General features: G+C 47.4%; 1 protein-coding gene across 1 annotated transcript; it reads right to left on the bottom strand.

The window, feature by feature from the left end:
• Nucleotides 1–390: 390 nt before the first annotated feature.
• LOC138818210 (dermatopontin) lies at nucleotides 391–26,938 on the bottom strand. The gene is made up of 4 exons (XM_070009195.1): nucleotides 26,181–26,938; nucleotides 17,379–17,504; nucleotides 5,124–5,231; nucleotides 391–1,480 (listed from the first exon to the last, which is right to left on the bottom strand). The coding sequence occupies exons 1-4, from the start codon at nucleotides 26,516–26,518 to the stop codon at nucleotides 1,414–1,416; spliced, it is 639 nt and encodes a 212-aa protein (XP_069865296.1). The 5' UTR covers nucleotides 26,519–26,938; the 3' UTR covers nucleotides 391–1,413.
• Nucleotides 26,939–27,056: the final 118 nt, after the last annotated feature.

The raw sequence follows: 27,056 nt of genomic DNA, 5'->3' as shown, positions 1-27,056 counted from the left end.
AGTGCTGCGTGGCTGGTTCTGCTGGGCTGACTGGGAGAGAGAATGCGATCGGAGAAGAAAAGGCCAACTCTGCTAATAAAGGAACGAGGATCCTCTTTTGGCTAACATGATACCTGACATGCATGGGGCGTGAACGGTTTGAAGTCTACTGAAGCACAATCACGCTCAACTCAAATCCAGACACGTGTGGCTCCATCTTTCATCTAGTCCTTAGGTAAAGTAAGGATGTATCAGGTCTTGTTTTGATTATCTTATGCCCCAACCACTCCGTCATCCACATCATCGCTTTCTTGGTGCTGTGACACGTCGCAATGCTAAGCAGTATTTTCAGAATGAGTCAATGACTACAAAGGAGACAGGTAGAAAGTAAAACACAAACGGCTCTTACTATTTGTAGTATAGCGAATGTTGATATTTTTTATTTGTTTTATAAGGAAGAGAGTACAAAAGGCTGGGGGCAGAGACATCACAGGAGAGAGAAAGATGGTGCTCAGCTGCGCATGGGGGCAGCGGCTGGCGACAGGCCCGGTGACGGGTCGGCAGTCCCCTGTGGCTTCGGGATGCAGACACCCTTCCCGGGAACCTGGGGCTGCCTCCGGCTGCCAGTGGCTCCACGGCCTTTTCCGTTTCCCAGGCCTCTCCAAGTTCCCAACCTGATTCCCATTCTCTGACCACCTCGGGGTGAGTTCTCTTACCTGAGACTGCTTCTTATGGGTTCTTCCTAGCCCTGAATTCATTTTCATCACCGAGTATGCTAACACCCATCTTTGAGTTCAGGGAATTCTTGAAAGTCTTTCCGCACTGCCCGTAAATCTTTCCACCTCCCAAGTTCACCTGCCAGTCCCCTCCCTCTTGGAACTCCGAGCCAGCCCTGGGGTTGGGGGCAGGAGTGGCTGGGGGGGGGGGAGCAGGTGCAAGTCCCCTCAGGCCGAAAGCACACTCTTGGTGAGGACCCTGGGAATCTAGAGAGCACCTACTGCACTCCTTCTCCAGCCCCGCCCTGCACTTCCTCCAAGGTCACCATGCTGAACTTGAAACTCATTGTACAGGAAAAGCGATCCCAAGGCTCTTGGGGGAGGCTGGGGACCAACATGCATGCATGCTGCGTACGTGTGTGCGTGTGTGCGTGTGTGTGTACACACACGTGTGCGCTAGGCAGAGAAACGACTCTCCATCACTTGTCAGGGTCGGTCAGGAATGGGTTGAAAGTGAGCAATATGGTTTCATTGTGGATTTGAGTAGATGGCTGATATTAGGTCAGTAAGGCCCAGGCGGCTGGCCACGCAGCCGCCGGCTCAGGGGAAGGAAAGCGGGCAGCCAGGGAGCTACAGGCGTCCCAGCTGGAGTTAATGTGTGGGAAACGCTCAGGACCAGTGGCCCCTTTCCTTCGCCCAGCTTTGGAAGTTGTCAAAGCTAAACATTTTCGAATTCGCAGTCGTAAGTGGTCATCCGGCACATGATGAACTTCCACTGGCGGTCCCTGGGGAGGAGAGTGAGAAGCGAACATCAGCGAGGCTCCTGCCATGGGAAAATTCTGCGAGGGGAGCAAGGGAGGCGGCTGGCGGGGACAGAAGGGCCCTGATCTCCCTGTGTTCCCAGAAGATTCCTTGTGGCGTCTGCAGAGAACTGAAGAACTTTAACAAGGCTGAGGCGTCACCTAAAATCATGCTCGGTGCACAGGCGCCTGGCCGTGGCTGGCGGTCAGCTCCCTGCGCTGACCCCAAGCATGTCCAGGGTGTAGGAGTCAGCGGCTGTTTGAAATCCAAGTGCTTATTTAATGTGGTCGTTTCATTGTAGAAAGTCGTTTAGAAGGCCACCCCTTTCCTCCCCGGCTCTTCACATCACGGAGCCGTTATCCTGCACCGGTCTCTAGGGCATTTACGTATTTCTCTCCCGAAAGCTTTCTTATAGAGAAATAAAGTGAGGGGAAACATCTTTAGAATTGCTTAAAGTAAAAAAGCAGCTGTCTGGCTCTCTGGCACACCGGAAACGGAATTATCATTTGTTTAAGAGGTGGGATGGCGTGTGTGTCTGCTCCTGGGTGCTCATTTAAGCTGTGCACACAATTCTCCAGCACACGTCTTTGAGAAGCTGGGCAGGACAGTTTTATTGATATTTGCTCCTAGAATTGGCAACGGAGGGTGTGGCCTCTTCAAGATGTTTAGCAAACGATGCTATGCTTGTTTACTAAATAAATGTATTTATCACGGCCAATTTATTTATCACAATATCAGGGAACAAAGACAAACAAGAACCTATGGCCAGGAATTTTTTTAATTTTTTCTCTTTATAATATTAGAGTTTGAACTCAGAGCCTTGAATTTGCTAAGCAAGTACTGTACCATTTAAGCCACGACCTCAGCCTGTTTTGCTTTGGTTATTTTTCAAATAAATAAAAAGTTCTTGCATTTATGTCCCCACTGGCCAGGATTTCCCTTCTCCTCTTTATGTTTCCTGTGGAGCTGGGATGCCAGGTACATGCCACAATGCTCAGCCTTGGTTGGTTGAGATAGAGTTCAGCAAACTTGTTTGCCCCTGATAGTCTCAAATCATACATTCCTTCTAATTTTAGCCTCTAGATCTTAGCCTTCTGCAAAGCTAAGATTACAGGTACGAGCCACCAAATCTTTTATTTGTACAGCTCTTTTCAGAGGCCATTAATTAATATTGAGAAAAATTTACAAGCAATCCTAAGAGGAATGAGATATCTGGTTATCCTCTAAGACAGCTGTTTCCAACTAGGGACACATGTGCTATCCTAGATCTCTCTCTCTCTCTCTCTCTCTCTCTCTCTCTCTCTCTCTCTCTCTCTCAATTTATCTATCTATCTATCAATTTATTATCTCAATTTATCTAGCTAGCTAGCTATCCATCTATCCATCTATGAATGACAAGGTCTATAAAGTCCAAACTGTTTTGATTGCCACAATTGGGAGTAGGCTGCTAGAGGTAACCTAATGTGGAGGTTAAACATCTAGAATCACAGGATAATATCTAACAGTGAAGAAGTATCAGGCTCCAGCTGTCAAGTCCGCGCAGGCTGAGGGGGTCTATGTCAGGAGGAATCCTGGAGAGGTGAGGAGGAGGGCCCTTGCACTGACACCATTTCCCCATCTTGGGAACTTCACTATCTTCAGAAGAATGGAGAAAACCCAAGTGGGGAGTCTGTACGCTATGAAAATGAGTGACAGCAGCAACACGGGCATGCTCGTTTTCCTTGGTGGGGGGCTCGTTTCCTGGTGGGGGGACTCATTTCCTGGTGGGGGGCTCGTTTCCTGGTGGGGGGCTCGTTTCCTGGTGGGGGGGGCATCTCTCAGTTTCCATGGTTCTGTTATCCAAATAACTGGAAATTCCCAGTCCAACAGGAGTTGGGCATTTTAATTAACTAAATCTATTTCTTTTGTAATATTTTTGGATGAAATTCTTTCTTCATTGTTTCCTATCCTTTAAACCAAGAAACACAAAACGAGTTTTCTTTTGGACCTTGGGACAGTATTGATTACCCTGTTATACTGCTACTAAGCTTTGCACTCCAGGGAATACTTCCCTGATAACCAAGACACGCTTCCATATTCTCTGAGTTCCCAGAGCTTTGCTTTTTCTTCATTTTCTTCAGTATTTTTGTTGTGCATGTCCTACCATTCAGTTATTTCTTCTCAAAGATGAAATGAATTTTACTGTAACTGATATTCTCATCCTAAATGGTTGTTTCTGAGAAATGGGTAACAGTTAAAACTTCATGTAAAGCAAAAATAAGCAATGTGGGAAAACTCAGGGGGTTCTCCTATAGGTAAACATGGAATTTTTGCTTATGGAGTCTGATAACAAAAAACAAACAAATACATCTTTTCCATAGGAAATTGCAAGCCATATTCAATAAGTTAAATAAAATGCAATTTCATTTGGAAACATAATAGATAAACCACACTCAAATTTATCCTAACCTCATTATCTAGTGACTTATTGGAAGCTTTATTCAGTTTGCAAAATATGTATTGGTAACTTTCCAGGAATTCACTTTTGCATAATGTGATTATCACCTAACTAAAAGTGGTCAAAGCGACTTTTACTTTCTGACATTTATTCACACCTCTCTGTAAGTTAATAGAGGGGCTGGCTAGAGACCAGCTTGTGTGTAAGGACTATATTTACAGGAATTCTGTTCTTGCTTTCTTCTTATTGTTCTGATGTATTTAGAAGAGAGTTGCAAGGATGATTATGAGAAAAGGAATAAAAACAGTGCCCTATTCTTTTTAAAAAATCTATTTTTAAATAAAAATTTTATCTGTATCAATGGATGACCCATGAGCCTTCTGTTTCTACATGTGGCTAGTAGGTACTATGGTGTGAACGCTAATATTCCTTAAAATTATTTGTTGGAACCCAACATCCAATGTAATGGTTGCGGGGGGGCTTTAGGGGGTGCTTGAGTTATACGGGCTCACCCTCATGAGCGGATGGATGCCCTTATAAAGATGATGACGTGTGCTGACGTTCCCTCCGCCAAGACTTAGAACCCAGTGGGTGTCTGAAGGAGAGAGCCCGCACCGGACGTCACATTTGCTGTGATCCTGAGCTCGGATTTTCCAGCTCTCAGCTCTGGGAGCGATGACTTCTCATTGCTGGAAAATCCGTCAGTCTAAGGTGTTGTGTAGCAGCAGCGCGAAAGGCCCAGATGGGTGGGCTTTATGTGTGTCTTTCCTCCTGTTTCCTCTTCTCCTCTCTCTCTTTCCTACAGCCTGAAGGGGTGACCCCGTGGAGCCCGGGGCTACTGAGGGTCTGGTCTGACAGTGTCTGCTTCTCTCGCCATTTCGCTCTCTCTTTTGGACAAGTGCTCTTTGACATTGACTGTCGGGAGATCCTGAAACACTAAGTCAGGGCTAGCAAGTCCAGGGCTGGACCCCGAGTCCGCCCTCGATTCCGGGGAGGAGCTAGCTGCCTTGTCAGGTGCACTCCTGCGGGCGCTGCCCCTCTGCGTGCCTGATGCCGTCCAGCCAGTCCTTTGGTAAATCCTTCGTGAAATAGGAAACTAAAACGAGGGGAACCCCCAGGCAAGGATTTCAGCACACAAGATCCCCGTCTTCTGTAAACCGATACCCGCTGGAAAAGGTCATCCTGCTCACCTTTCCACGGCAGAGAAAGTGGTGGTGGCACCTCTCATGTAGTAATCATAGTCATAGGAAATCATGTCCATGTCCTCCCCATAGTGGCCCGGGTACTCGGTTGTCAGCCTGTGCGGAGGGAACAAGAGGTTACAGGAGAAGCCAATAAACACAATGTACCCCTGGAGCTCGTACAAGTCATGCATGAAAAAGAGATTAAGTCTGAGAACATCTTGGGTGATCTAAACGGCCTTCCACTAACCCCAGCCTCCATCCCTGGCTGGGAAAAGGTTGTGCTCTTCTACTGTTCACCTTTCTCTTCCTGACCACGAAGCTGTATGCTGGGAGGCACGCAGCTAACTCGGCAGGCTTGGAAGCACCATTGAATAATATTCATATGAACTCCAACTCCAGTCAACTCACCTAAGACAATGTTTTCAAACTATGGATTATGACTCACTATTAGATCATAAAATCAGTGAAATTGGAGAAATAAAATAAAAATGGAAACACATTCAGATGAGTCATTGAATGCAATAAAGATAGATTCATGGGTATGGAATTTTTTCAAAGATATGTATGTATTTATATGATACAAATATTCTGTGGTAGTTTGTATATTTCTTATTATAACTAATAATCAAAAGGTGTTAGAACTATGTAACTAAAATGTAGGCTTTAACAAAGGGAGAAATTTTGTCTGTCTACAATGTTTTTCAAGAGGCTAAAGTACATAGTGAATATTTGTTAATAAATAAAATGGCTTTGAGAGAACCAATCTGTTTCCTGATCTATAAAAGAATGAAAGTGGCTGGGTGCTGGTGGCTCACGCCTGTAAACCTAGCTCCTCAGGAGGTTGAGATCTGAGGATTGTGGTAGGAAAGGTAGAAAAGTCCGTGAGACTCATCTTCAATAAGCTACTGAGAAAAAGCCAGGAGGAGTGCCATGGCTCAGGTGGTAGACAGCACTAGTCTTGAGCAGAAGCAGCTTGAGAACAGCACCCAGGCCCTGAGTTCAAGCCCTAAAGAGAAACAATCATCATATAGAAATCTTACTGCTACTAATAAAAATATATATGATATAATGGTATGTGGCAGGTACAGGGTTATGAGAAGCTATTTTGTTTCATCGTTGTCATCTTCTTCCTCTTTTTTCCTCCTCCCCCTTTTCCCCTCCTTCTCTTCTTCTTCCTTCCTCTCCTCTTCTTCCCCCTTCTTATTCCTTCCAAGATTGAGTCAATATTGGATCTCCTAGTATGTGATTCTCTAGAGGACTCATTGTAGTTCCTTCTAGAATAAATCTACAATCTCCTAGTTCTCGTGAAGGTTTTGACTCTGAGGGTCTTCCCAAATGCTGCTTGTCAAACAGCTGAGTAGCAAGTTTCAATGATTTCATTTGAATTTAGGTTTGCCATAGTGTATCAATGAAAGAAAGCTCTTCCCTTCTGCAGACCAATGATCTTTCTCTTAAGATTATAAAGATTATCATGAAAATTGGAAAAAACTTGCTTTATAACTGGAAGGGGTCCCATGGAAGGGGTCCCACGAAGATCTCAGTGCTTAGGTTCAGCAAAATTAATGGTTAACCCAAAAGGATGAAGAATTAGCCAGCACTCTAAACGCTATTCCCTTTCATAACCATTCTTTCCCTTTATTTGTCCTTGTTTTGCCATTCATCTTAGGACATAATGATACTGTAGTACAAGTCAGAACACAGAGTAGATTGCATATTTTTGCTTGATGTGATCATGAAGGGAAAGGAAAAAGCCACCTGTGTTTCTAAAGGGATCCGGAAGCAGCACTACTGATTTGCAATGAAAACATAAGGTAAATAGTTCATAAATGGACATAATAAGGCCTTAATCAGTCCCTTTGGCTTGTGATCTCTAAGGAGTCTAATAAAGACTATACTAAAGTTGACCCAAAGAAAGGGGGGATTGTTGAAAACTTGAGTAATGTAAATAGGGTCTTGGGCATTCTACTCATTTCAGAGAACATAGTATCTTTTCTAGAATATTATGGAAGCACTCTTTGGATACAATATATAAAAGTGATTTTTCAAACTAGGCACCAGTGGCTCATACCTAATTCTTAGCTATAATCAAGAAGCTGATATCTGAGGACTACAGTTCAAAGCCAGCCCAGGCAGAAAAGTCTGTGAGACTTTTCTTACCTACAGTTAATCACTAAAGAGCCAGAAATGGAGATCTGAATCAAGTAGTAGAGCACTAGCCTTGAGTGGAAAAGCTAAGCTAGACGATGACCCTTACTTCAAGACCTGGTACTGGCACAAAAAATATTTTTCCAACATTTATATTTCTGCCAAGGCAGTATCTCTATTTGGCAATAACAAATTAGGTTAAATCCAACTGCCAAATCCATTTGAAAATAATTGGGCTACATTCTTATCTTCTTAAGTTTTTCTTGACCACTCAGATCTGCTTTCAGTGAAAAATGAGAAAGTGAAAAGAAGTTTAAGATTCCAAGGGTGGAAAACATCATCCAATGTTTTCTAGCTAAGACTCCCTGTCTCTTCGTGTTTGGTAAAGAACAGACAGGAGCTTCCTCTCAGCTCAACAGTTTTTCTTAGAAGCCTTTTTGCAGAGCAGATCTTGCTGTCCATTAGATTCCAGAATATTCTGAAGAAGATGATATGTGCTCCTTGGTATGTTTCCATCTCTGTCCCAGCCAGGTTTAGGTTTTTCTTTTGCTTCGTTCTTCGTTATTTTTTATTTTGTGGTGGCTGTTGATTCATGGTCATCATAAACCATGAGATCAAGTTTAGACTATTTTACCCAGATCCCTGGGTTAAAATGGACATTGATGGAAGTCATGAGTACTTTGTGAAATGAAAAATATAGAGAAACAGACTCAATCATTAGTAGGAAGACAAATGTCCCAAACATTATCCACAGCAAAAACTTTGGTTTCAACATGAGCCAGGATTGTTACAGTTTTTGAATTTAGTTCTTCATATCATCTTCTACACATATGCATGTGGTTCTATGTATGTATACACAAGCATACTCTCTCTCTCACACACACACACACACACACACACACAATCCTAATAAATGCAAGTCCTAGTAATAGATACTCAGAACAATGAGTTTAAACTTTCAGATCTAGATATACAAAGAAATAGAACGATCAGGGTTCATCTGCTGTGATCTTAGCCACCCTGAGGGGGAGTGGGGGAGGAATTCACCGGCTCCAGCTTTCTGGTGAATTACTAGGTCAGGTCAGGCAGATTTTCGGCAAAGCCACTTCCTACTGGGCATTGCCACCATTTCTGGACCAATTAAAACAAACTAGCCGTTGGTTTGGCAAGAGAAAGATGAAGGCAGGTCAGAAAGGATCTTTTTTCAGATGATTGAAATGAGTTCATTTTTAAAGCACTTAAGAAGCACTGTAAGGAGTCTTACCCGCTTTCAAAAACCTACTTTATGGTGTGTGTGTGTGTGTGTGTGTGTGTTTGTGCACACATGCGTGTGTGTATATGTTTGTGTCCATGTTCACTGTCAAATGGATGTCTATTGTCTATGAGGGTGTAATTTTTTTCATGTTTTCTTAGCAAGAATCAGTTGCACAAGGTTTCACTTTAACCTGCTCGTGTAATGCTTGCAAACAACTTGAGTGGAATCAGCACTTTTGTCATTTTCCCTCCTCCCTTTTACCTTCTCAAACCAGTCTCAGCAAGCTTCACTGGTCTATTTTCATGCAAGCACATAAAGTATTTTGGCTATATTTGCCTAGTAGGGGATAATGTTTCATTTCCCCATACTTTTCTCACTGTCTGCTGGCAAGAAGAGAAACAATTGCTCCAAAGCTAAGAGAGCACTTATTAACATAAGACAACTTCTTGTGTTGGTCAGGGTTGAACAAGATGAAAAAAAATTACATCTGAATTTAGCTATGAACTAAAAAAAAACCCAGTTTGAATTGAAGGTACTTTTTTGGGTTGATATAAAGCTCTCCCATCTAAGATTCTTTATTTTTAATTTTATAGTGTTATTATAAAGGTGCTACGCAGAGGGGTTACAGTTACATCAGTCAGGTAATGACTACATTTCTTTTGGGGCAATGTCACCCCTTCCCTTATCCTCTCCCAGTTTTTCCCTCCTGTCCTCACCCACAAGTCATATAGTTCATTTTCTACATTGTGTCTAATGAGTACCACTGCTGCATTTGTTCACCCTTTGTCCCTCTGTTTCTGGGCCCCCAATACACTCCCGAAGAGAGCTATATGAACAAACAAGACAGAAAGAAGGAAACAAAAACAGCAATGAAGAAAAAAAACTCTTGTGTCCATTTCCTGCAGTTGATTTTGATAACTATTATTTTATCTAATCATGGGCACACAGGCCTTGTGCCTCGTGTTCCTCCCCTAACAGTGCCATCTAAGAGGGTTAGGGTGCCCAAACTACCAACAGATCCAGGCTCCCTCAGTGGTCATTTGCTGACCAATACAAAGTCATAGACTGCTGAGTTCTGAGAAGTGCCATGGCTTAGAACAGAACACAGAGCTGAAGTTGGGTATTTGCTATCACATCCACTTTGAGGAGTGGAAGAGAAATACAATTTGTTTCTAGAAGGAAGTGTATTTTATGCCGCAAAATTCCAGTGACTGAGCCAAAGATTGTGTGAAAAACCACCTGTACAAGACCCTGTTGATTTACTAAGGGATTGGACCAAAAGTCAAGCCACAGCATTGAGCTCCATTCATTGGGTCTGTGAGGCATGCAGAGACTTGGGGCAAATGGCTCATTCCACATCACCCTGGGAATATTCACATCTCCTACCAGTGAGTGCGTGAAACAGTGCAGACTCCTGGCCCTGTTTAGGGTTTAACAAACCAGAATGATGGAACGGAGGAGGCCTTTTTGAAATAAGATAAAATTGGTGGGTGGAGAAATAGCTATAGAATGTGAGTGCAAATGTAAAGGGAAGAGAGAGAGTGGGTGAGAGAAGGAGGGAGCAATAGAGAGGGTTAATCTGAACCAACTATAATGGATGCATGTGTGTGAAGCCACAGTGAGATTCCCTGGACAATTAAAATATCACCCAAAATGGAGGCCAGGAGTATAGAGAACAGGTGTGCTGGGCATGGGAAGAGACTGAAGAAGGGTTAATATGGTTGACGTACATAGAACAATGTAGCCTACAGAAGTTGTTTTAGAAAGAGGGTGAGGAGAGAGAGGTGAAGGACAGAGGGTGAACGTGACCAGGACACATGATAGGTGTATATGGAAATATCTCAGCAAAACCCCTTTGCACAACTAATATATACTACATATATACAGAGAGAGAGAAGTGCATATACGGAAAAAGGACTATATGAAAATATCTCAACAAAATCCCTTTGCATAATATGTATATATATATATATATATATATATATATATATTACAGAGAGAGAAAAGAATGTATGTCTGGAAAAATGTATGTATGGAAATATTGCAACAAAATCCCTCTGCACCTGTTTTCCAAGATACTTTTTAGAATTCAGTTCATTCTCATAGGACATAAAGCCCAAATGTGGTGGATACAAGGAAACTAGTAGACACAAAGAAACAATGGATACCAAGAAGCAAGCATTCTGGCTTCCCCCAGGGATGTGGATGGCCAGAATTTCTGCAGTCGCCCAAATGCCTTTCTCTGCATAGACAGCCTAAGCCCGGGGCCCTGCAACGCGAGCCAGAATGTCAAGTGTTCACATCTGGCATTTGGGGAGTTCAAATTTCGACCCGTTCAGATATGTATGGCGACACGAGGAGCCCGGCTGAGGAATGTCTGTGGCTTCCATGAGGGGAGGATGGCCCTTAAACATTTTCAAGTTGCTCTCGTGGAACTGAACTCCGCACTCTGTCCAGGCCAGGGGCGGCAGCAGCAACTTTGGTTGGCGCTCATGCGGCCTTTCATCCATTGTGTGGCATCAGGACAACTGTGCGCTAGCACTCCTCCCGGGCCACTCCACCGCAACCTCTTCCCTCCAGCGTCAGCAACTACTGTCTCTTCTGTTTTTACCATTCGATGCCCATTGCTGTACCTCACCTAGACTGAGAGGGGGTTGGTACTATGCCAACCATGTGAAGGTCGAGAGACACGTAATGGTATCATAATGTCTATCTGTGAAGAAGCAATGCACTAACCCGTGAGCACTGGGTAAACGTTACTACACATTTTATTAGCATCGTTCTATTAGGAACTCAACCTAAATCTATGTATTGTACCTACTTTGTATTTTATGTCCATTCAGTAACTGATGAAACGAATGGAGGAAAGAACCAGTGGCTCTTGGCTGGAGTCAAGAGCAGTAGAAAGCAGTAGGTGGCCATCATGTAGCTGAGAGGGACTGGCTTTGAGTTCTCTGCTACTCCGACAATCGGCCACCTGCCTCTCCGAGGTTTGAGCAGAGGCAGAGAGGTGTTCCTGCTGCACGAAGCCAGCAAATGCACGCCTACAAGGCCCACACGGGTCGGTAATTGCACCAGCCACTCCAGCTGATGAAAGGGAAGGTGGATTTCGCGCATGCCCAGAGGGGCTGTTTGTTGTCTGCCACAAGGAGAGTTTAGCTCTGGCCAGGCAAGGCCGTGGTGTCAGTTGTCACAGAGGATCTAAACCCTCTCAGGGGTAACAACCAGCCCGACTTTCTCCAAACACAAACTCCAGCTCTCTAATAACAGCTCCCTGCTTCCCAGAGAATCTGTCCTTCTCAGCCCCCTGGCAATTGCGCTGCGGGAGGCCATCAGGGAGGCCGTCAGAGGTGACAGACACCTCATTAGTGTGAGCTCTTCCTCCATCTCCAATCCCCTACTACAGGAACGGTCTTGCAAAATCTACCTCATCTGGTACTAAAATCTGGACCAAGAGGTCAGGAGCTCGATGAGTAGATGCTGTGGACTTGGAGAGAACAGACAAACGGCGTTGCTTCGCTGATTTTGCTTCTGTTAACCACAGCAATCCAGGAATTAAGGAAAAACACTCTCCTGTTTAGGATTGAATTGGGGGGGGGAGGCGCAGGGAGAGGAGAAGGCAGACACTGGAGAAAGAAAAGCCTGCGTCAGAGAATCTTAGTGATGAAAAGCAATGCAGAGACCACCTACACTGATGTTGTCAAATGTGTTATCCAGTGAACCTCGGAGAGACCATGGGTGTAGACAACAGCCGTGGCGTGCACAACGAAGTCGCTTAATTCAAAGGCTTCTGTTCCTGGGACACGCGGAGTTCACCTGGCCAGGGTCAGGACGGTGGGGACCGTGGAACAGCGGCGCTGGGAGGAGGGGAATGGACACCATCTCCAAAGGCCTGTGGCGGCTTCAGTGACATGTGTTTGTGGTTTACAGACCGCTGGACTGAGAATTGGACTTCTTCTCTACAAATAACTATGCATACAATGTGCATATCCCTTCTACCCAATGGGAAGCATTAGTAAGAGCATGTCCACATCTGCCAGGAATTCACTTTCTTGCCAGAGTTCAACAAGAAACCGCCCAGCCTGAAAGGAGCCAGCACCTTGGATCCCACCAAACAAACAAATCTCACACTCCTGTGGGAGTTGGTGGATGACTTTTTGTTTTTTCCCAGCCTAGAGTGATGATTTTTCTGAATCCTTAAATGCTCACAAGCCTAGACGTGCTGGACCTTCTCTTAGCTCGTCGGGAACAGCGTTGGACCCCATGCTGTGGAATCTCTTTCAATGCGGGAGGAGAGAAGTGGTCTCCACCCCTGTGGGTCTCTTCTGGGGAAGGTAATTCAAGCCATTAATAGGATACAAAGAAGCTTTCAACCATCAGAGTCACCAGTGTTTTGCTGTGTGAAGGTTCAGGAAAAGTCTTTACTTGCCTCTGCAGGGCTATTCAAAAATTCAAATAAAATAATGTCCACAAAGTCCTTACCAACGATAAAAAAGGACCATTTCAATGCCGGGTTCCATTATTATGACTGTTCCTAGAGGTCCACGGGCTGCCGTTATTTGTCTGACACATTTATTAAGGGTCTATTTTGTGCCAGGCAATATGCTGAGACTTTGGGAGAAATAAGATCTAATTTATGCTCTAGGGGTTTCGTTCCGTTGAGAAAGATATGACGTCATGACTCAAGGCAATTTAAAGATGCCACTGAAGTGTCTAGACACCCATGGGATGGTGAGTCACACACCGCGCACCACAGCGCTTTGTCTGCACACATTCTGCTACTTCTCCAAGGTTTCCTTTGAAAAAAGTTCCGTTTCCCTCAGCCACTGTGGTATCTCTCAGTTCGTTCACCATGCTGTCAGAAACAGAGCCAGCCAAGCTGAGGAATACTTTGGATGGATCTGCTTCCAAGTTGACTTTCTGTGTTTGTTCTGAGGAATTTTCTTTTCTTCCCTCATCCCATGTTTATGTCCAAGAAGCCTTATGTCTGGATGTGTGTGTGTGTGTGTGTGTGTGTGTGTGTGTGTGTGTGTGTGTAGGAAGAGGAGGAGGCGAGGGGGTGAAGAGGGGAAGGGTAGAGGATTGGGAATACAGAAAAGAAGGTCACTGCAGATTGAAGTTTAGAGTAAAGTGTCAACTCAAGAAAGGTTGTTTACTTGGATTTGGGAAGCGTTCACTTTGTCCCTACATACATCTGTCATATCATTACAGTGGTTGCATCATCATTGGTCATCCACTCCTGAGAGACACTCGGGAGAGCACTGTTGACATTTATGGCAGGAAGGAAATGGAGCATTTGTGAGGAAGTTATCATCTGCAGCCCTCCAGGTGGTAGCCACCGGAGTCCGGAGTATCATCAGAACAACATACACACACACACACACACACACACACACACACACACACACACACACACACACACACACACACACACACCTGTCTTTTGTAGACTTCAGCCCCCAAGTATACAGGACAAGCTTGAAGTCACAACGCGTGGTGTTGGCACAGACCACAGCAATCCATCAGGATCATCCATGGTTTCGATGGCTCCTCTTCACCTCACCCCACCTCCATCCACCCTTTCCCTGCTGTGGGTCAGCTTCCCTGTCTGTCTGATGGCCCAGGGCCTGGAGCGCTCCCTGTTGCTTTGTTGCTCTGTTTGTCCAGGGCTCCAGCCAGCAGAGACCAGCCAGGCCCCACGCAGCCCCTCCCACTCGCGTTGGCAGAGACCCTGGCTGCTGTGTGCTGTGTGGCTGTCACAGCTCTCTCCTCTGCTGAGGGACATTGAGTCAGTGTGTCACCAGGAGGTCAGCACAGCTGCTCGAATTCTTCTCTTCCTGAGAGAAGAATTCAGGCAGGAAGTGGAACACACTAAAGGTATAATTTATCTTAATGGATAAATTATTTTAGAGGTGAAATCGGTCATCCCAGAGAGGTAGAGAACCGCCCAGCATGTCCACGCCAGCCCACGCTTTCCTCGAGGTTATAAGGTCTTAGAGCATCACGCCCTGCCCCAAGAGCAGCCTACTTTGACACGAAAGCTGGACATGAATTACTCAAGAATTACTCTGCACACGCTACTACCCATGACCACGCGGGGAAAACCCAGCGTGTGGAGGCAGAGGGTGGGAATTTGATAGTACGACAGGATCGTAATGACATGGTGATGTTCAACAGCAACAACAACAGCTCTGGATCGAAGGAGCCCACGGTCATCTGACTAGATGGACCAGAACTTGTTTTCCGTTTGGCACCAGTGCAGGAGGACATAGTCAGGGCAACATTCCAAAGCAAGGATTCTGGTGCTCGGCCTTCTCCTCATCAGTTCCCGTCGGGTCTCTTCCCTGTCAGTAAGAGCTGGAAGCAGGCCTGACAGAGAAAGCTCAGGGCTCTCAGCACAAGCGCCTTCGACCGGGGATTCTCCAGTTAGGCTCCCTTTGCCCCGCAATCACTTCCGTCTAGCTGTGACTTGTCACGCCCAGCACTGACACCCCAGTGGACAGCATATCAAATCCAGACACAAGCCCTGCCTCCTCTGAGGCCACCAGGCCCTGGCTGCTGATCTCGGGCAGAGTCTGCTCTTGAAAGGCCTGTTGTTGGACGGTGAAGAGGCTCATCCCTCCCACACCTGGACATTAAAAAGGAGTGTTTGAAAACCGGCTAGCTCTGTGTGCTCGTAGCCGGCCACAATACCAGTCATGTACTATCTCATTTAATCCTCTCAATACAAACATGGAGTAGGATGAAGTCCCTCATCTTTCCTTCAACAAAGGTTATAGTTTAAAGGGCTTTGTCCTACATTAGTATAAAGATCTCTGCTTGTGCAGAGCTTATATTACAGGGCAGTGGGAAGGAGAGAGTGGAGAATAAAATATCAGGTAGGAAACTATTTTGTGTGTGTGGGGGGGGGAAATCTCACCTTGAATTGCCTGTCTGTCAGAATCATTCACGTGCACATCCATTGCGTTAGGAGTCAGTTAGGGTGTGGGGCAGGTGCTGGGCCTCAGGGATGGGGGGGGGCAGGGGCAGCCCGCCCCGAGGCTGCTCATCCTCACGCCTTTCTTCCGGAAGGTCCCTTTCCCTGTGTGACTCTACCTTGCTGAGTTCCTTTGGAGGCTGATCAAGGGAAAGACTTGCTAGTGTATTCAGTGCATCAACAGATTGAGGGCTAGGTTGTTGCTAGATATTCCAGAGAATCTATTTGCATTTTATCTGGTTTCAAATGACTTACAACCAAGGGAAGCTGGTTTCACTGTGGGAAGTGTGATTCTTCTAGAAGATGGGGAAGAGGAGGCTGAGGAAGGCCAATTCCTCATGTCATTGAAGACTGGCTCCTACCTACTTTCTCTCTGGCCTGTGGAATCTGCATCATCTGAGAATCGTTCTGGATGTTTCATCTTTTACAGGGGTTGAGGCATTGTGGGGCTCACACCACGAATGGCTGTTAAGGAGTTTAACGATTCCTGATATCCCCAGAAAACTTTTACGTAAACATCCTTAAGTGAATACCCACCCCTCACATACACACACACCTTAAAGTCAGGATCTAGAGTTTCCATCTGATTTTTAACTATTTTAGAGACTCAGAGAACGCAGTCATGATTTTAAAGGCTGCACGGAGGCTTCTTGGAGAACTAATGTGACTGCCTAGGGGCGGAGCAGCCACTGTGGGCAGGAGAGGCGGAGAGAGGGGGACACTGCAAAGAGAAGCCTGGAACAGAGCGGAGCCCCCAGTCCAGCACGCCCCTCCCCCGCCACCCAGCGCCCAGTCCAGCACGCCCCTCCCCCGCCAGTACAGCTGCAGGCTCTGATTCACAACCTGTCACAGTTGGACCCTTCTCTGGGCACCCAGGAGCCTCCTGCTCCATCCTACAGCTACAGGGATCCAAGGGCTGCAAGCGGATTGCGATTCGGCATTACTATTGAATGTGCTGTTGGTCATTATTCAAAAAGAAGAGGCTAAGCTTCTGGAACTGCCCTGTGTCCCTTGAGATGCTGGTGTTCCTCTCAGGCTCCTGCAGAGTCACACCGTCTCGTCAGCGGAAGCAATTCATCAAATGGTAGAGATAAATCACGCCAGCGATCTGAGCTTCGAATGTTGACCAGACTGTGATATCTCTCCAAGGCATAAATGACTGGCTTGTACTTTAGACCAAAGGAATTGGGATGCAATGTGTTATCAACAGCCAAGGTATCTGTCTGTCTTTGTCTGTCTGTCTGTCTGTGGGTCTACACCTACATTCTCCCCCCCCCCTTCAGTTGGAAGTCTAGAAGAGGAGAAATCTGGCATGAATCTAGCAAGGAGAAATGGGTGAAGTGAGTCTCACAGGCAAATGGATTCAGAAAATAGCATCTTCCCGTTCCATCTAAACCCATCTACTGGGCTCTGAACCATCCGAGCGGGTCTGCAGGGTGACAGGCTCCCATGCGGGAGAAGTTACCCTGAGCAAGGGGCAGTCCGTGGGCCTTGAGTCTGCAGGCCTCGGGGGTGAGGCTTGGCCATTCCTACGAGGTCACTGTGAGAGGGCGGCTACCGGTCAGGCCACGCACGAATAACCTCTCTTAATCTTCACAACAAAACCGGAGATTAGGCTCAAGGCTTCCTTTGCTCAGCCAATACATGCTAGTGCGTGCCTGCTATCTGCCCCAGCCTTTAATGCCAAAAGGATTACGGGAGCATCGATGGGCCCAGGCCCTCCCCAGTGTGGACTTTCTGCGTACACAGTCATTCTCTTAGAGATGACGATTGTTTTCCAAGTTAGTTGGTGACGGCGTAGGCCTGCCCGAAGCCTGAAACGTGGACCAGAGAACCCAGGGCAGCTCCGGGACCCGTGGGGGAGGAGGCTGGCTCCAGAACTCACCAGCAGGAATACGGGCATCTCTTGCTGTAGCGGCAGCAGTAAAATTGCCACTCTCGATCCAGCACAGACTCAAAGTAGCGGCTCTGGAATCCCGACACCAGTCCATTGTTGGAGCACGTCTGGTACCTGCAGAGATAAGAACCCAAGGACAATGGTGCATAAACATACCCTTCCCAAGCTCCGCCCGCCACCATTACGCATGCTCGCAGTGGCTTAGGCTCCTAACAATCTGTCCAGTTTGTAATATATAAGAGGCTTTGTTATGTTGTAGAAATGACCTGTGTTCCAAGACTCAGACTCTTCACTGAAAGGAGTGTGGGAGACACTGCTCCTGATGTACTTCTATGCTTATATCATTAGATGAGAGAAGACATAAATGGTTATGAATTTTACAAGAGTCTCTTCCTCGTGCCATTTAAAAGAAGAGACGATAGAAATCAAGGTCACTGGACTGAAAACCAAAGAAGGCAAAGACAAATGCGATGAATCAATGAACTTTAAACCAACTTTTCATTGTCTCCTACACAACACACAAAGCCCAGATGGGTCCAGAGGTTTGTCCAGGAAAGCGAGGCCGCCCCCTGTGGCCGCTGGCACAGGCTCGAGGGCGGTCTGGGAAGGCTGCTCTCCGCTTTTGCAGAACGGCTGAGCTCTGGCGGGGTCCTCACAATGCCGTCATGGCCACCGACCCCAGCTTCCCTCCAGGCTCCCTCACTGTCCTGGCTTCGTCTTAATTCCTCAGATATGGTAACTCCTCCACTCTGGCCCACAAGCCACACAAAGTTTTACTTCCATTCTGCCTGTGCGGGTGCTGGTCTAGAAATTAGGCTTAAAAAACAAAACTGTGATTATCTTTATGACACCTTTCTAACTAAGTGTTGGCTTGGAACAGAGCAATCATTTCCCCTTTCATTCCATGTTCAGTACCTTCTACCATTCCCCCAAACCCATACTACCTTAACTCTGTACTTTTTACTCTGAAATACCCAGATTTTATCCCACCTTATATGGAATGCCCTAGCATGCTCTCTGTTGCTATAAATAGTTCCATACTGGATAACTTATAAAGAATAAAGGCTTATTTATTTAGCACGTGAGTCCGTTAGTTGGGAAGCACAAGAGCGTGGCACCGGCCCCTGGGTAGGGCCTTCTTGCTGCAGTATATATCGTGGTAGAAGACATCACAGGATGGGACGGTGTAGGGTCTCTCTTCCTCTTCCTATAAAGTCGGCGATGGTGTAATGATCACACGAGATTTTCCTTCTATTCCTAACTACCTGCCTCAGACCCAAATTCTATCAACATATGAATTTAGGGATTAAGTTTTCGACCATGACCTTTGGAGAATATAATCAAACAGTAGCACAAGCCCTTCCAAAATTGCTCTCTAGCTATTTCTATTTTTGTGCATTTCCTACCCATTTGCTAACCGTTGACCTGCTCCCTCTTGTACATTGATAAAGCAGTTACGGCTGCAAGATAAATTTCAAGAAAGTATTGCAAATAAAGTAGGAATGAGTAGGCTAGGCTGATGTCTGAGGGAAATATAACTCACATTCAAACTATGTGCAACTAGATTTCCTTTTATTCTTCCTCTGCCCAAACTAAATAGTAAGTATTCCTGTTGTTGATTGGAAAATATCTACTGTATCACTGACATTCATTCATTTAGACATATACACATTCAAATAGGCATTTCTAAGTTCATCTACCCACTCAACTGCTTAACACAAGGCTATGATTTTAATCACTGTACAAAGTAAGAGAATAGCAGAGAGATGGGCTTGATAGTTGGTCAACCATTCTCTCAAGACTTGTAAGAATTTCTGGTATTCATCTATTGGAAATCAATAATGCATATGCTACTCTAAATGGCCCTTTGATGATCTAGCCTTTGGTAAACTACATCATTGGTCACATCTTGTCAAGACTATTTCCACTTGGTGAGCATTTTGGGAGACCAAATAATTGGCCTTCTGGGCAGGTCTGTTCTAACCTAAGCTTCAAGTGGTAATGTCAAAAGTTTGTGTGCCCAAAGAGAGAAGATGTGTCACATTGTTTCCCATGGTTTCTCTGCAGTGACTGTTGCTCTATTTTTGTCTGTCCTATGTACTCAGACCTCTACAAGGGACAGAGTTGCCACGGTGGTTAAGTTCCCTTCACTACAAATAAATGTAGGCAGATAAGGAGAGCTGTCTCATGAAGTCCTCCTTCAGAAGCCAATCCAAGTGCCACAAGTCCCCCACCAGCTGTCAGCCGGGCAGCTAGCCCCACAGCCTGTATGGGAAGCATGGGGTGTCATTTTCTCACAACCACCTCAGATAACACTCCCTGGTGAAGAGTGTTTGGACTGTACAGCTCTGACCTGAGAACACAAGTAATGCATAACAGAACACCATACCCTCCCCCCCCCCCATTTAGATTGCCTCTTCACTTTGCTCGAGCGAGCCTGCTTGGGAGTTTGGTGGTATGCAATCGTCCCTTCTGGAATTGGATTTGGGCAGGGGTGTCTTTTCCCAGTGTGGAGGGTGGCAGCGGGGCCTTGCTCGGTGCATGGGCTGTGTTCCCAGCCTGGTGTCGTGGGGTTAGCAGTGTCCTGGGGTTAGCGGTGTCCTGGGGTTAGCGGCGTCCTGGGGTTAGCGGCGTCCTGGGGTTATCAGTGTCCTGGGGTTAGCAGTGTCCTGTGGTTAGCAGTGTCGTGGGGTTAGTGGTGTCCTGGGGTTAGCGGCGTCCTGGGGTTAGCGGTGTCCTGGGGTTAGCGGTGTCCTGGGGTTAGCGGTGTCGTGGGGTTAGCAGTGTCCTGTGGTTAGCAGTGTCCTGTGGTTAGCAGTATCCTGGGGTTAGCAGTGTCGTGAGGATCGGGCTTTATATCCCCATCTAATGGGCACAAGAATCGCTTATAATTCGTAAAGTGACTGGGAGGGGGGCCAGTATGACAAGGTATATAAAATTTCTGGGGGAGCAGTCCTTCGTGTTCAGTCACTGACTTTCCCACAAGCTGCCCAGTGGTGAGGAGAGCCCTTTGTGAGATCCTGGGCTGTCCTGAGCTTCCCTGAGCTACTGTTGTCCTCAGACGAAGCTGGCTGACATGGGATGTCTTTCCACCCACTGCGGAGTGTAGATGCTTCGTTAGGTCTCGTTATAATAAACGGCATGAGTACTCAGGCGAGGTGGCTCACTATGGAAGGAGGGATGGGTTGGCCGGGGCCTCTCATTCAAGTCCACGTGATTTCCGTGGAGGGAGGGAAAGCGTCCATCTTTCTGCCTCTCCTGTCTCCCCAGGAACGGCCCACTAGACAATGAGGGCCCCAAATGGACGCTCCCAAGTGCTCTTGCTTCGGTCTCTCTCACGCTTTTTAAAAGCTTTAGAGTCCCCTGAGCCTCAGCCACAGCTCACTGCAGACGGACAGGCACAGGAGCTGGGTGAGAAGAGACAGCTAAAAAGTTAAAAAGAAGTGGTTCAGGTGCAAAGACAGACTGAGGCGCTGAGCCACTTCCCTGCGTCTGCTTGCTGCTCCCGGACCTGTGCGGCACAGGCCACACGGCAGCTTCCCGGGTAAGCTGTCTTAGCCCCGGCTGAGTTCTGAGGGGACGCCGCGGGGACTTCCCCGGCGGGATGGTGGCCTGGTGCTCCGCTTCCCAGCCCTTCTCCTCCCCTCCTTTCTCCCCGTCTCTTGGAAGGCCAAGAATCAATTTCATTTTCACAAGCTGGAGCGATATCAATCCCGCTCCACCTGACACTAGAAGCTTTCTGCAAGGAAAATCATAAGGCAATTACTCTTCCTCTGACAACAACATCTGAAGCTGTGTTCTGAGAAAATGGGTTTTCTGAAAATGGCCCTGAACGCAAAGACAGGAAACTTTTCTGTGGCCACAGCAGTGGAACAGAAGCAACAGAATGCACCCCACTATGTAATCTGTAAGGAACTACAACGTAGGTAATCTCCCGAAGAACACACAGCCATTGAAATAGACCCGCTCATGTTAATTCTTAACAATTTTAGTTGTTTTAAACATTAGATGTATAGCGGGGCTACATTTTAGGAATTGTTCTGATTCTAAAATTCATAAACTTTCAGAATCATACCTATACAGAAACACTTGCACCCAGAGAGAAAGAGAGAGGGGGGCAATTTCTAATTCCCTAAAATTCTTTTTTATGTATGTGTTTAACTCAGGGCCTCACACTTGCTGGAACCGCTTGCTTATCTGCCTTCTATCACTCGGCCCATGCCTTTAGCCCTGCTTTTGCTGGTTCATGCCTTTAGCCCTGCTTTTGCTGGTTCATGCCTTTAGCCCTGCTTTTGCTGGTTCATGCCTTTAGCCCTGCTTTTGCTGGTTCTTCTGGAGATGGAGTCTTGCAGGCTTTCTGCCTAGGCCGGCCTTGGTGTGCAGCGCTCTGCCGGGTCTCTGCCTACAGAGTAGCTAGGAGCATAGGCATGAGCCTCCAGTTCTCTAAAAATCTTGTATCGATTGGGAAGATTTTATCCTGCAGGAACAGCCTAGACCTTTTTTTTTTTTTTTTAATTTGCTTGTTTTCAGAAAGCTCAAGTTCCCCCAGACAATTGATTTCCCAGTCTTTAAGAGAGTGACCTAGATGGAAAGGATCCTAGACCTGCCAGGGTCTTGTCTCCCACACCCAACCTTCTTGCCCTCAAAAGTCATTCTGACAGGGATTTGATGACTTTAAGTTCAGAACTCATGGTAGCTTTAGCTAAGAAAAAACAATCAACATCTCTATTTACCTGTGGCCCTGGGCATCAGACTGGCATTGTGCAGTCCCTAGCAAGGGACAGGCAGGAGCTTTTTTTTTTCTGCTTATGTGGTGCTGAGGAATCGAACCCAGGGCCTCATGCATGCAAGGCAAGTGCTCTACCACTGAGCCACCTTCCCAGCCCCCCGCCCCCAAGAACTCTTAAAAGAGTATCTTGCATGTTAGTAAATGCAACAAACCCGAGTGAAATGCTGAGCCCGTATTACAGATGTTAGCAACATATCCCCCAACCCCCCAGAAACTATAGGCTTCTTTGTTGAGGTCGGTGGGACATTGGCTAGGAACTGCACTCCTGGAAACACTAGTTCAACTGCTTTAAGCCTTCATGCTCATCGGGCCCTGTCATGTGCCGGTGTCATTTTGGCACTGGGGACACAGTGGTGATAGGACAAGGGCCCCCGTGAAGTTCATGAAACATATGTTTGTGAAGGAAATAACCAACACAGGAATCTGGAAGTGACAGTGTGCTGCAGGAAATAAAGCATGCTGAAGGGGCAGAGGCCAGGAGGTGCTGGAGCAGAGGAAGCAGGCACTGCACACACTGAACATTCAGGACCGGGAATTGGAACCATGGCTCTGTACTTCATGGAGCCTTGGTCTTAACTATAGTCAGAGTATGGAAAATGGAGTTTCTGCCCAACATATTCAGCTTCAAGTTTGCCTTGATACTAACAGAGCTCTGTTGGATAGCTTCTGTTTCTTCACTAGGTGACTTTCCTAGATGGATTTATAAATTCAGCTCTGATATACTGTCGCTTTGAGCCGCCGTTCAGCAATTTCCTTGAAATAGAGGGGAGCAAAACAGTCATCAGTAGACACAACATTCTTCCTGAATGAGCTAACCCTCATGTGTCCAACATAAACCTCATCAACTTCCACGACATCTTAACTGATTGTCAGTCAACAGGATGCAATGTCCCAGGTGTTTGTTTAAGATTGCCATTTGCTTTTGAGTTCTTTTATACTTTCTTTCATAAGGATCACACCTTCTGAGATGAATATCACAACCTCATTTCCTTCCTTCTCCTTTCCCTTCCCTTATCTGTTTCTCTTCCCCTTCCTCACATTTTCCCTCTTCTGTCTTCCTCTCTCTCTTTAGCCCTCTCCCCACCCCCATAAAACAAAACCCCAAATGCCACGGCCACAGAGGTGATACTGATGGAAAATCACTAACACTGAAAGCGCTCACCGCACCCCCTGACAGCTGTATCTTAGCACTGTCCTTCTTGCCAACCCCAACGGGTCATCTCCCGGCCCCTCCCCCCGGAACAAACACAGTCTCAAGAGAGAGCCTGCGACCAAGTCTACGTCTAGCACAGATGCCTCTAGCACGCTATGAGCAGCACCTGTTAAAAGATGGAGGTCCATCAGCGAGTTTCTTCAGCAAGTCAAGTTTTTACCACAACTCTATTGTCAAGTTTTTATTCCATACTCCTTCTCTTCAAATAAAACTGAAAAGCTAATTTCCTTACACAAGGCAGCCGAATGGCACTAAATCATCAGCGACTCCTCCCCCAGAACAGATCAAGAGCCTGCAGCCGATGGGAAGATGTAATTGCTTCTCAGCCTGTGAGCAATTTCTTTCCTTCCAAATTTTTCACTGGGACTGCAGTCTGAACTCAAAGCCATAATCATCTAAAAAATCCTGCCTGGGGAGTAATTGGTATCTCTCGTGAGGCAGCTCAGCCCTGCAGAAGAAGCTGTTTGGCATGTTTCTGAGCTCTCAGCCCTGTGATTCGGATAAGAAGGAGGCAGCAGAGGGGGAAGGAAGGCAGGATGATCCCTGGACTCTGCACAGGGAAAGCAGAGCAGGCGGAGACAGGGACATTTTCTCACTAGACTCCATGGACTCTGGTTATTCACATTCATGGTTTCCCCCATTTCACTTTTCCTCACCCTGGGCGGTTACGACAGACCAGCCACAAGTTGTCAAAGTTCAAAGTAAACATCCATTCCTTCCTGTCCTACCAGGATTGGCCACAAGGACCCACCAATGCTGAACGATGCCAAGTTCACGTTCAAGGGTGAACGTGTCCTCTGTGGACCTCCGGGTTCCACAGTCTGAGAGGAGGGCTCCCCACCCACTGAAGTGGGCACCAGAGAGCCGAGCCTTGGGCCCAGGCCGCACGGCACACCGTCCTCAGCGCGAGAATCCAGAACCACGCTTCCTGACTTCCTGACTCAGCCCAGTGCTTTCCCTTTAGGATGGGAGCAATCATAGCGGAGTGCTTTTTAACTGGGGCTCCAAAAAGAAGGCGTCCCCACCCCCATGATGGTCCCCCAAGATGGGGGGAACAGAAAGGCGTTTGTCACGAAGTCATCGCCATGGTTTGTGCGGGTCATGAGCCTGGAGTCCAGCCTCCAGCAGGCCTGCTCTCGGGGCCGGCCTTCCGTCTGGAGGGGCTTGGATCATTAAATCTGCTTGCCAGAGGGAGCAGGGTGGACGAGCACCTCCCAGGCAGCCTGGTTCCAGGGCTGAACTTCACTGTGGTCTTGCGAGTCCCATCTTACCCAGCGTGAGCCACTGGCCTGGTCTGCTCCTGGAGCGCCGGCCGTGCTGACGGGCCTGACGGGGCCCACCGCCCGCTCGGAGCTCACATCAGGGGGGGAGCAAGCCCCCAGGGGCCGGCCCCTCACGGTAGCTAAACTGAGATTTTTCTGGGCCTAAATCCCAGCTTTCTAGCTGAAACACACACACACACACACACACACACACACACACACACACACACACACACACACACACACACACACACACACACACACACACACACACACACACACACCTTATCTCTACATGGCTGTAGCAATTTGTCTGCCTAGAAAATCCTTGATGGCTTTGTTCTGAGCATTAAATGAGATAATCCATAGAAAGTGCTTAGCATGGGGCCCACTCAGGGGCACGCACTCAATAAATTCCAGCTGTGTCTACTGGCGGCCCCTCTCGCCTGGCCTCTCTACCCCGGCCTGCCCTTTGTGGCTGTTCCTCTTGGGTCCCTGGTGACCGTCATGCGAGCCCTAGGAGTTTCTGCTCAATGCCTCCCAACTCCTCAGCCCACCTCTGGACCCCCCTGCAGAGCTGTCTGAGCTGCTTTCCAGACACCACGGAGGGCCACCAGCCTGCAGGGCCTCCTTATCCCTGTGCCTGCCGCCCCCCCCCAGGGTCAGACTTCACCCTCTCCCCCACCCCTGCAGCCAGGGTCTTCCAGGCAGTTGTGGATGCATCGTCTAGCCATCAGTGGCCACTGGGATGGGCTGCTTCTGACCAAGTACAAGGCTGAGAAGGGAAGTGGGACCCTCCAACCCACAGAGAAGCCCAAGCCGGGGCATTCCATGCCACTGACAAGGACAGAGTGCAGGGGGAGGAGGAGGGGGAGAGAGGAGGGAGAGCCCCTTCTGTAAAAGCTTTTAGTAAACTAATTTCCACCAGCAGAACCCAGGCAGAGAAGCAGCTCAGGACTCCAAACCGAGACCACATTGAATCAGAGCAGCAAGAACTCTTACTTCCCTTCACATCGAGTCTTCGTCCCCTCTGTCTGTTCACTTGCTCTAAATCAATATTCTTTCCCCAAGCTGTATGTGCTGGGGACCAACTGTTTCTTTTTCTCCCCAACTAGTCTGGACCAAATGCTTTTGTAAAATGGCAAATCGTTACGACATGGAAACGACATTCCAATGTCACAGCGAAGTTCAATCACCATCAAGTGATTTCAATTTCTGTACTTGGCTTTCTGCAGTCCGTAAGCATTGCAGATTCTCACTAGCCCCTGAACTGGTCTGAGCACAGAGCCACTTCTAGAAGGGAAAGAACCACAAAGACATCTCTCTGCACGGACATGCCCTTGCCTTCGGTTTGGTCCAGTGACATGACCCAATCTGCACCAGCCCTGTGCCCGCCGGAGAGCACAGCGATACAGGCCCAGGTCATATTTGCTCAGGCGATGGGCGCTGCGGTCCCTTGAGACTCAGACACTCCCTGGGGAGACATGCAGCGCTATCCCCGCCCCCGAGTGGCAGCCGCCCCTTACCATTCCATGCCGGCCCTGTTGATCTCTTCCCACCAGCATTCCGTGGGCTCCCCGAGGCTCTGGGAGGCGGGCATGCAGGCATAGTTCCACTGTCTGTCAGAACCTTCCTTCTTGCTGAAGATGCTCCTCACCGCCACCACCACCTGCCCATGGGGACACTGGTAGCTAAAGCCCTGTCTGTTCAGATTCACCCAGCCGTCGTCGCCGTAGTCATGGTACTGCTGGTACGGGTACCCGTAGTCTCCGTACTGGCCCCAGGCCACGGCGAGCATTGACGGGAGCAGCCACAGAAGAGCAAGGCCCATGCTGCTTGGGTTTAGGCAAAAAAGAGTGATCATGTCACCCTGGGCTTGCTGGGCTGCCTTTTATACAGCTGCGGCAGACATGTGGCTTCCAGATGTGGGGACAGGATCCAACTGCAGTGTGTCATGTCTGAATCCAAACTTCCCCACGCGGAGAAACCAGCCCTAAGCAGATCCAGCTTGTCTTAAGGTGGAAATGCTAGGAATATGGTGGGAACTTGTGAACTGAAGGCATTCCCTGGAAGAAGGACAACTTTATAGAGAGGTTGTAAGAACCAACTGCTGCTCCCGCCTTACAAACACTGGCCCTTAAAAGAAGCTCATTCGCAGCCTGTGCGATTCTCATCTCTCAGCATCCGCCGCTCACTAGTAAACCTTCATAACCCTTCTGCAACCCAACTTTCTAGGATTACACAAGTCACCAGGCAGTGATTTCAAAACCGAAACATGGTCGCTGAAGGGACAGAACCATTTAGATTCCTGTGAACCTGGATGCCTGTCTTTGTTCAGTTCTCAGCTCAACATCTTTCCACCTTGAATGTAAGCAAAGGCATCCTGTCTGTGGGGCTACACT

The sequence above is a fragment of the Dipodomys merriami genome, unplaced genomic scaffold (assembly GCF_024711535.1).
Source record: "Dipodomys merriami isolate MVZ:Mamm:240054 unplaced genomic scaffold, mDipMer1.0.p SCAF_72, whole genome shotgun sequence".
NCBI classification, from domain to species: domain Eukaryota; kingdom Metazoa; phylum Chordata; class Mammalia; order Rodentia; family Heteromyidae; genus Dipodomys; species Dipodomys merriami.
Note: the sequence above shows the minus strand (reverse complement) of the source record. Positions and strands in the feature narration are given on the sequence as shown.

What these genes read in the sequence shown, in the direction of transcription:
- LOC138818210 (XM_070009195.1), bottom strand. Translation starts at nt 26,518, where the DNA reads ATGATCACTCTTTTTTGCCTAAACCCAAGCAGCATGGGCCTTGCTCTT. An exon ending in AGATGCCCGTATTCCTGCTG is followed by an intron (nt 5,232 to 17,378) that starts GTGAGTTCTGGA and finishes CCCTCCGCACAG; the next exon opens with GCTGACAACCGAGTACCCGG. An exon ending in ACTTTCTCTGCCGTGGAAAG is followed by an intron (nt 1,481 to 5,123) that starts GTGAGCAGGATG and finishes TCTCCTCCCCAG; the next exon opens with GGACCGCCAGTGGAAGTTCA.